Genomic DNA, 8,835 nt, shown 5'->3' with positions numbered 1-8,835 from the left:
TGACTATTAAAGACGACAGCTTGAGATATTACACTATTAGTTATGCTATTTTTAATCAGCTATCATATTTAATTAATTCTTCAGGTCAGATGCTATCTGAGTGTCTAACTGCGGGTATGTGTGTGTCAAGTGTGTGACAGTGGAGGATGGGGGGCTATTACTCCTGTAATGGGGAAGAGGAGGAGAGCTAATCTGAAATATAAAACCTTGAAAAGACACAGAAAAACAGGATGGCTGGATTATAGTTCATATCCATAGGGCTGTACAGATGTGGGGATCTGGGTTTGATACATTATAAATGTGTGTGGCAGGAAAACACTTCAGCGTTTGCTGTGGTTAGTTATACACACTCAATAAAGGGACTGACATTATGATCTAATTACATTTAATTATGGCAAACGTTGGCACCCACATTAATCCATTGTATAAATCTATTAAAAGCAAAGGTCTAAAAACCCCAGGCTCACCATATTATTGTTTACAAATGTGTGTGGGTCATGGATATGTTTCCTGTGGTCGTATTGGGTGAATGGCCTTTCCCAAAGCATCTCTCTTTAGTTTCAATTAGTTATACATTAAACAATGTCTTGAGTGAATGAATGGTTATACATATGCAGAAATGTAGTGTAGAAATAAAAACACATGGACAAGCAGCAGGACACAACATTCACACCGTTCCAATAAAGCAGAGCCCTCAGGGAGCAGAGACAGCGCAGGGACGGGACATGAAGCTGGTGGTGAAAGCCTCGGTGTCATCACCTCGCTCTGCCCGGCCACCAGCTCAAGCTGCTAATTATAGTAATTATGATTCATTACTGGCGGAGATTAATTTAATAAAGAGGAGGCTGAGCAGAGCTCATTAACCTTCATTAGAATAATTATAGACACACACACACACACATGTATGCTGAGAGGTTCCCACACTGTCTGCTGGCACACACTGTGGGAACCGGGGCTGTGTGTGTGTGTGTGTGTGTGTGTGTGTGTGTGTGTGTGTGTGTGTGTGTGTTTAGATGAAATAATAAAATGAAGCAGAAATTGTTGCAAATTGATCACATTTACCAGATCCTCACTTTAAATGGATTGTTAATGATGACTCAGTAATCCCACACACAGACTTTATGGACTGCCCAGCTGTAACATACTGTCTGGTTTATGGTGTTTGTTGGCCTCTGCGTCACTTCGATAACAGCTCAGCTCTACAAATGTGTATTCACTTTAATACACAGGTCATTATTCCGCCGTGCTGTCACAGACGTGCTGCAGAACAGGCCAGACTGATGTTTTTGAGATGCAAGTTCTTTCATACCTTTAATTTTCATTCTCTCTGGGAATTGTAGAAAAAGCTGCTCTGAGCAGGTGAGTGGTGATAACAGGCCACTGTCCCGTCCTCTTCTCATCCTTCCTGTAGCAGTGTGCCATGGAAGCGCTTTATGGTTCTTACAGTTACAATGCTAATATTTCCCAAGGTGAATAAGCTGCTATGATATTTAATACAGTTAATATATTGACTGTTTTAAAATAAAGCCATAAAGCCTGGGCTGGAAGCAGGAAGTAGATCAAAGGGCCTCCGCTCTCTGATTGGCTAATCATGTCTCAGTGTTTCAGTCATTATTTTGCTCAACTTTTAATTTCTTCCTCCTAAGGATCATTGAGCAAGGCAATTACATGGAGCTGACCTTGTGTGGAGGCCGGGGAGGAGGACAGGAAGAGTGGCCCATCGCCTCTGTCTTTCTTCTTTCCACAACAGTATAAAAAGTGTGGCGTCACCGCCTCCATCACTGGTCCCTCTCCTGCTGGAATGAGAGTCAACGGAATATTAAGTCCCTGCATTAGAATAAACACGTCGTGTGTTAAATCAAAATCCAATTCTGTGGTCTATTATTTTCTGGCATAGTAATGACTGCCAAGGATTAGGAATCAATATTTCACTGCAGTGGGGACATTACCGGCTTTATTCAGGCAGTAATTGAGTTTTGAGGAGAGGCCCTGCCCTGGAATCTGCATTAAGATAAGGTGGACGCACAAGTGACGCAGGAGGGAGGCGACGCGTCGCTTACGGCGGTCCAGCCTGACCCAGCAGCTCCTGGAACTTTCTGACAAACATCAGCTCAGAGTGTCTTCCATGGGTCATCTGCACCGGCCGCTAATTTAACCCGTTAGCTGCTGACGTGTGAATCCGCCTCTCACAGAGCCCGCGCGCTCTCCCTCGCCTCTTTTCCTCCCGCGCGCTCGAGCGCCCTGTGCGTGCGCGTGTGCGTGTGCAGCCACGAGATGGTAATAGCCTATTAGCGCAAGTGGGATTAATTTGTAGCCAATTACAACCTGCAGAGTTGAATGGGAATAATAAATAAGGAAGTAGACGGACACACACACACGCACAGAGAAATGTGGTGTATGACAGAGGGTCCTCCAGGGGGCCGGCTAACAGCCAAAAAAGGCGTTCAGAGCTGAGGAAGACAGGGAGGAGGGGAGGAGGGGAGAGCGGGGTTCACTAATGAAGAGGGAGAGAGAGAGGCGCGAGCTGGTTTTAACTATTAGACAGAGATCCGCGTCCGTCCCACGCCAGGCTCTCAGAGCGCGCACACGCCGGTGACCATAGAGCGGGGTCGGGACGCCGGAGCGCTGTTGATGTGTGCGTGCCAACACGGGATAGGGCGCCGTAGCAGACAGACAGCAGGTCGCCGGAGACGCCGTGGAGCCGCGGCAGATGTGCGGAGGATGAAGCGGAAGGAGCCGGAGACAAGGAGGCAGAGAAGTTAAAGTTTGAGCGGACCCCCTGCAGCCCTCAGGCCGCCTATGGAGAACTCTGACGGACTGGCAGCATCCTCTCACACTGGATGTTGATGGGACTTGGTCTGTGGTGTAAAGTTATTTTGACATGACTTCCACGCAGATCTGTTAGATCGGTTTGAAGCTTTTTAGGCATTTTTTTTACACATAATCCGCATTTTAATCCGGATTCTTATTATATGGGAAGAGGAGAATAAAGTGATGAACCGGGACAGAGCGGTACCAGGGCCCGGAACTGACGGGGTCCAGACCGTTATAAACCGGGACAGAGTCGTAGCAGGGCCCGTAGTGGACTCGGTCCAGCCAGTGATGAGTCGGGACAGAGCGGTACCTGCGGCGCCCGGCGGCGGCGGCGGAGACGGGGTCCAGACGGTGGTGTGCCCGGACAGCGGAGACCTGCTGGATGGAGGCGCAGCTGGGGAGAAGCGGCTCTTCTCCACCGCGTTATCCGGAGGCAGAGATGCTCAGGCCTTGGAGAACCACTCGGAACCTCCGCCGACGAACCCGGTGCTGGCCCCGCCACAGCAGGTAAACACGGGGACAAACGGATGTGTCTCTGAGAGAGCAGCGGACAGTCCATGCGGTGGAGAAGTTCATTAAGATAGATCAATACAGAGCAAGGGAACTCCAAGAGAGCATGGAAATAATATAGGTTTTTATTCATTTCGAGGTTTATTTAGATTTTTATTACCTAATAAAATGATGAAAAACGATTGAACTTCGGCCAGAGTTGAAGTAAAAACATGTTTTTCTATTTCCCTGTTGTTAAGACATGGGCCTGTATTACAGATGTCTACGGCCTTCAGTAAGATAATTAACCTATTATGATATAAGCTTTAAATAAAGTCAGTGTCAACCTGTAAAAATAAAATCGAAACAGTTTGTGAACTGTTGTTTTATTGTTAAAAACGAATCGAAACAGTTTGTGAACTGTTGTTTTATTGTTAAAAACGAATCGAAACAGTTTGTGAACTGTTGTTTTATTGTTAAAAACGAATCGAAACAGTTTGTGAACTGTTGTTTTATTGCGCCTGAACTGTACAAACTAACAAAAACAGGTTATGGCGTCAAAATGACGTATTTTAATCTTAAAAACAAAACGTTTCTTTTCTGTTAAACTAAATCGTTTCTGACCGAACAAAAATCCCATATTAGTGTAAAAATACATGTTACATAGCTGGGGAATCCTTAAATGTAGCTGTATCCGGGTAACATTAGGCTAGATTATTCTGTCGTGGATTACAAGCGGGTCTTAAATGAAAGGATTATTCCAGCTAATCACTGCTCTGATCGCGGTATTGTGTGATTATTCTTATCATTAGATGTTAATGGGCCCCTGGGTCCCTCCCTGGGATTATTTCAGAGAGAATTATAATATTATTAATGTGGGATTATTCATGTCGACATGCTCCAGACTGGCCTCATTAATAAATGAATGATCCTAATCAGGACGTGCAGGAGGGGACCCACGCTGCGCCACCTTTTATCTGCTCCACACACTTGGCCACCTTTTTGGCTCCTCATAAATCAGGATATAAATCCAGCGCATCTCTACATCATGCAGGCTAACACGCGCAGCTCCAACTGATTTAAGTCATATGCGTATTATAAACGGGATTCTACGTTTCATTCCACGCTGGAATCCTTCAAAATAAGAGAAATAAATAACCTAGAAATAAGTCTAATTTTTTAACGTTTATGTTCTGATACCCTGTTGACCGCCACAGATGCTGTGTAGGAAATGCGCTTGATTTGTGTTCATTTTGTGGGTCTTTGCTTTATGAATACAGTTTACCGCGCGTTTTATTGGCTGCTGTGTGTGTTGCTATAACAGTGAGGGCAGCACACAAACACGTCCGCTGCCTTTGATGCTTCAACACTTCAGCTGTGGAGAAAGCTGTCAGCATGGTGTATTATTATTACTATTGTCATTATTATATTAATATTATTATTGTTGGTATTATGAGTATTATTATTGTTATTATTATAGTATTGGTATTATTCTTGTTTTTATTATTAGTAGTATTGTTATTATATTAATATTATTATTCTTGTTTTTATTATTATTAGTAGTATTGTTATTGTATTAATATTAGTAGTAGTAGTAGTATTACTGTTATTATTATTAATATTATTATTCTTGTTTTTATTATTAGTAGTATTGTTATTGTATTAATATTAGTAGTAGTAGTAGTAGTATTACTGTTATTATATTAATATTATTATTATTAGTAGTAGTTGTTTTACTGTTATTATTATTAATATTATTATTCTTGTTTTTATTATTAGTAGTATTGTTATTGTATTAATATTAGTAGTAGTAGTAGTAGTATTACTGTTATTATTATTAATATTGCTATTATTCTTGTTTTTGTTATTATTAGTATTGTTATTATATTAATATTATTATTATTAGTAGTAGTTGTTTTACTGTTATTATTATTAATATTATTATTCTTGTTTTTATTATTATTAGTATTGGTATTGTATTAATATTATTATTATTGTTATTGTTAGTATTAGGACTATGTCCTCAGTGTGATACTAACCGTGGCGGTAATTTTACAAACATCCATACATATAATGAGGATGTGTTTGTATTACAGTGGATCTTGTGAAATTCATAATTGAAAAAATAAACGCAGGTGAATCCAACACATTGATAATTCCGCTGTGCTCCTGTAGGGCCCCACCGGGCACCGGACCACTTCCTTCTCCGTGCTGGACATCCTGGACCCCAACAAGTTCACGAGCAACCGGCGAGCGCAGCAGCACGCGGGCCACCGCGGGGAGCGCGAGCCGCTCGCGTACGGAGCAGAGAACCGGAGAGCAGGAGGCGGGGAGCGCGAGCCCAGCATGGAGCCCAGCAAGGGCGGCTACGGTGCGGATGAATACCCGAGCAGTAAGTCCCCCTTCATGGTCTCCTCCTGGTCCAGGCCTCTGGAAACCAGCACATCACATATAGCTGTTCTTTTATTAAATCATATCCCAATGTTTTATTTTTATGTGTCATTCAAACAATTCCTAATAAGCCTATGGCCCATTGCCACACTGTGAATGTATCGAGGCCTTCACATTAATTTACACAGCGTGATAAAAAGTGTCAGTTCATACTTTTGAATAGAACTATATCATTTTGATTATCCAGAGGCCTGTCTGCACAGATAGCCCATTGCATTGCTCACATGGCTTCTTATGACAAAACACTCGGAACCTTTAAACCATAAAAAGAATCTGTACAAATCTGGGGAAGTCGTTTCAGGCTCGAGTCCTCGTGTGGATCCGTCTGATTTCAGGATGGTCTCAGGTCTCTGATGGCCCAAGAGTGTAGGGTCAGAAAGACTTCCACAGTGGGATGAAGGAAGAATCATAATTATGAACGGGTGTGTTTCTGACAGGAAGTGTAACGTGTCTCTCCGCAGACACAGCTGGCCTGTGAGTGGGTTCAGGAGGAAACAGGGGCAGCTTTGATCGGTGGTATTGATCGGTGAATATCTGCTCCGAGCAGCGGTCTGCACTGAGAGCCCATTTCCATCAGCTGCAGGCAGCTCCGGTTCCTCCGGCTGAGATCAGGCGGCCCAGAGCCCATTCCATCCATGTTCCCCTTTATTTCAGCTCTTTATTTCATTTCACTCGGATTTCGATGACTTGACGCGGTGACACTATTCCAAAGTATATTTGAATTTAGAAAAATCACAAACAACAAGAATTCAACCTGATGACTTCTATCTACAAAAACATGACAAACAATAAAATACACAAGAGAATCAAAGGTAGAGAATTATGACCCAAGAGTGATTTTTAACCAAACGTTTAAAAAAGGCCTGTTATTTTCTAATGGTAGAAAAATTATACATACAAGCAGAAATAGCTTAAATGACAGAAGCAGATGCAGGGTTACTTATTATAGATTTAGTGTCACAGTACCCTGGGATAATGGGAAAACATTATTTTTTGTCTTAAGACCTTTGCATGCATTTCATTAGCTGCTTATAAAATGCCATCCTAAACAAGACAATCTATTATGACATGTTAAATGTGTGTCAGATTTAAGAGAAAATAGATAAAGATCAACTCAAACCATGGAACCCTTCAAAATACAATCGTAGACATCTTTCAATGAATTAGGATAAAACTGTGGTTCCTGCACCTGTAATCCTCTTATTTTCTTCTTTTTGTTTTAAAGTAAATTTCTTTGAATAAACTAAAAATCAAAAGACACCACGTAAAAAGCTGTGGAAAGTTTAAATTCAAGTCATTTAGGCCTCTGAATGGTCACAATACAGCCCAAATGTAGTGAGGAATATTTACAGTATTTACATGTCATACATTTTAAAATGTGCTTATTATTTTATGGTGGAGGGTGTCACCTCCACAAATCTCCTTTCTCTTGATTATTTGTTTGAACAATCGTAAAGAAAAAAGTAAACTTCTATTTTCATTTAGAAATGAAGGAAAAGCCAATAATCAGCCAGTGCATGATGGGATGGAAATGTTTCGAACTTTGTGGATAAGTTTGTCCCTAAATAAATAGAAGGTGTTAAAGTCAATCAGTAGGCTGTAGTGCTAATTTCAGCTATTCATGTTTATAATTTGAACTACAGGTATTACCTGGTGTGTGAGTATTTAATTACATCTGTTTGTTTGCTGAGGGCCTGTTCCAAAAATAAGCCATAACAGCTCTAATGGTCCTGTTAATAAATGCGGTAGAAAAGCACATTGTTTCAGTCATATTGCTGCAAATTCATAGAAACATCACAAAATGACACCATATTGAATAATGCCTGAAAAGTGAGAGTTGACATAAGTTATCCATAAGGACACATAAGGATCCAAGTTATCCATTGAAGAAGCTTCTTCGTACAGACTGATCGTAGCAGCTTGTTACAGGCTGCAGCTTTTACTGCTGAGACCACCGTGGCTGCAGTGACTGAGAAAAGGTGAGGTGCAGAGAGTCAACCCAGGGAGGGGATAGGTCAGGAAACTCTTCTTCAAGGTCTTCAGAGACTTGTTTATTTTAACATTGGAGCTGTGGTGATTCTCTAACATTAAAGTATTTGAGCTGAACCCGACCCAGAACTGTTCAGTGCACAAACTGGATCTGAAGTTCTGTCACACTGTCACAAAAGGTTTCTTCCTGCACTTAAACTCCTCTTTGTTGTGTGTTTTACCAGAGGAAGGCTTTGTATACAGAAGTCCAGATGAGGATGACTACCACAGATCAGGGACCCCAGACTCGGATGCCCCTGATGGGCCCTACAGCAGTGAGGAGAGCAGCTCCGCTCTGCCCAGTAATGGAGACCGAGAGCTGAGCCAGCACAGCCACCAGGACCCCAGCAGGGACACCAAGAGCCCCAACGGAGGCCCTGGAGGCCAACTCAGCGGTGCCCAGAGCAACGGGAGTCAAGGGACAAAGCCCAAGAGGAAACGCTCAGGCTCAGACTCCAAGTCGGGGAAGCCCCGTAGAGCCCGGACTGCCTTCACCTACGAGCAGCTGGTGGCGCTGGAGAACAAGTTCAAATCTACGCGCTACCTGTCAGTGTGCGAGCGCCTCAACCTGGCCCTCTCCCTCTCCCTCACCGAGACCCAAGTCAAGATCTGGTTCCAGAACCGCCGGACCAAGTGGAAGAAACAGAACCCGGGAGCCGACACTTCCGCCCCCACCGGCGCCGGAGCGGGAGGCGGTGGGGGAGCGGCGGCAGGAGGCCTGGGGAGCCTCAGCCCTCTCAGCCCATCCCCTCCGGTCAGCGGGCACCTGGCCATGCATGCTGGCTACGCCGGCCACCACCACCCACCGGCCGGGAGCCTGGTCCAGCTGCCTTTCCTCACCGCGAGCCACGTCCTGTCTCCTTTCATGCTGGGCACGCAGAGCTATGCTGCACCGGCCTTCTACAGCACACACCTGTAGACACACACTGCTGACAGACACACACTGCTGACAGACACACACTGCTGACAGACACACTGCTGACAGACAGTGTGTCTACAGCACACACCTGTAGTGACTGAAGTGTGTGAACGGACTGCAGTCAGCCCCGCTCT

General features: G+C 43.7%; 1 protein-coding gene across 1 annotated transcript; it reads left to right on the top strand.

The window, feature by feature from the left end:
• Window positions 1-2,994: 2,994 nt before the first annotated feature.
• On the top strand, window positions 2,995-8,719 carry nkx1.2lb (NK1 transcription factor related 2-like,b). Its single transcript, XM_028416636.1, has 3 exons — window positions 2,995-3,321; window positions 5,479-5,695; window positions 7,968-8,719. Exons 1-3 carry the CDS (start codon window positions 2,995-2,997, stop codon window positions 8,699-8,701), a joined length of 1,278 nt encoding a protein of 425 aa, XP_028272437.1. The 3' UTR covers window positions 8,702-8,719.
• Window positions 8,720-8,835: the final 116 nt, after the last annotated feature.

The sequence above is a fragment of the Parambassis ranga genome, chromosome 10 (genome assembly GCF_900634625.1).
Source record: "Parambassis ranga chromosome 10, fParRan2.1, whole genome shotgun sequence".
NCBI classification, from domain to species: domain Eukaryota; kingdom Metazoa; phylum Chordata; class Actinopteri; family Ambassidae; genus Parambassis; species Parambassis ranga.
This window is presented reverse-complemented; position numbering and strand designations above follow the sequence as displayed.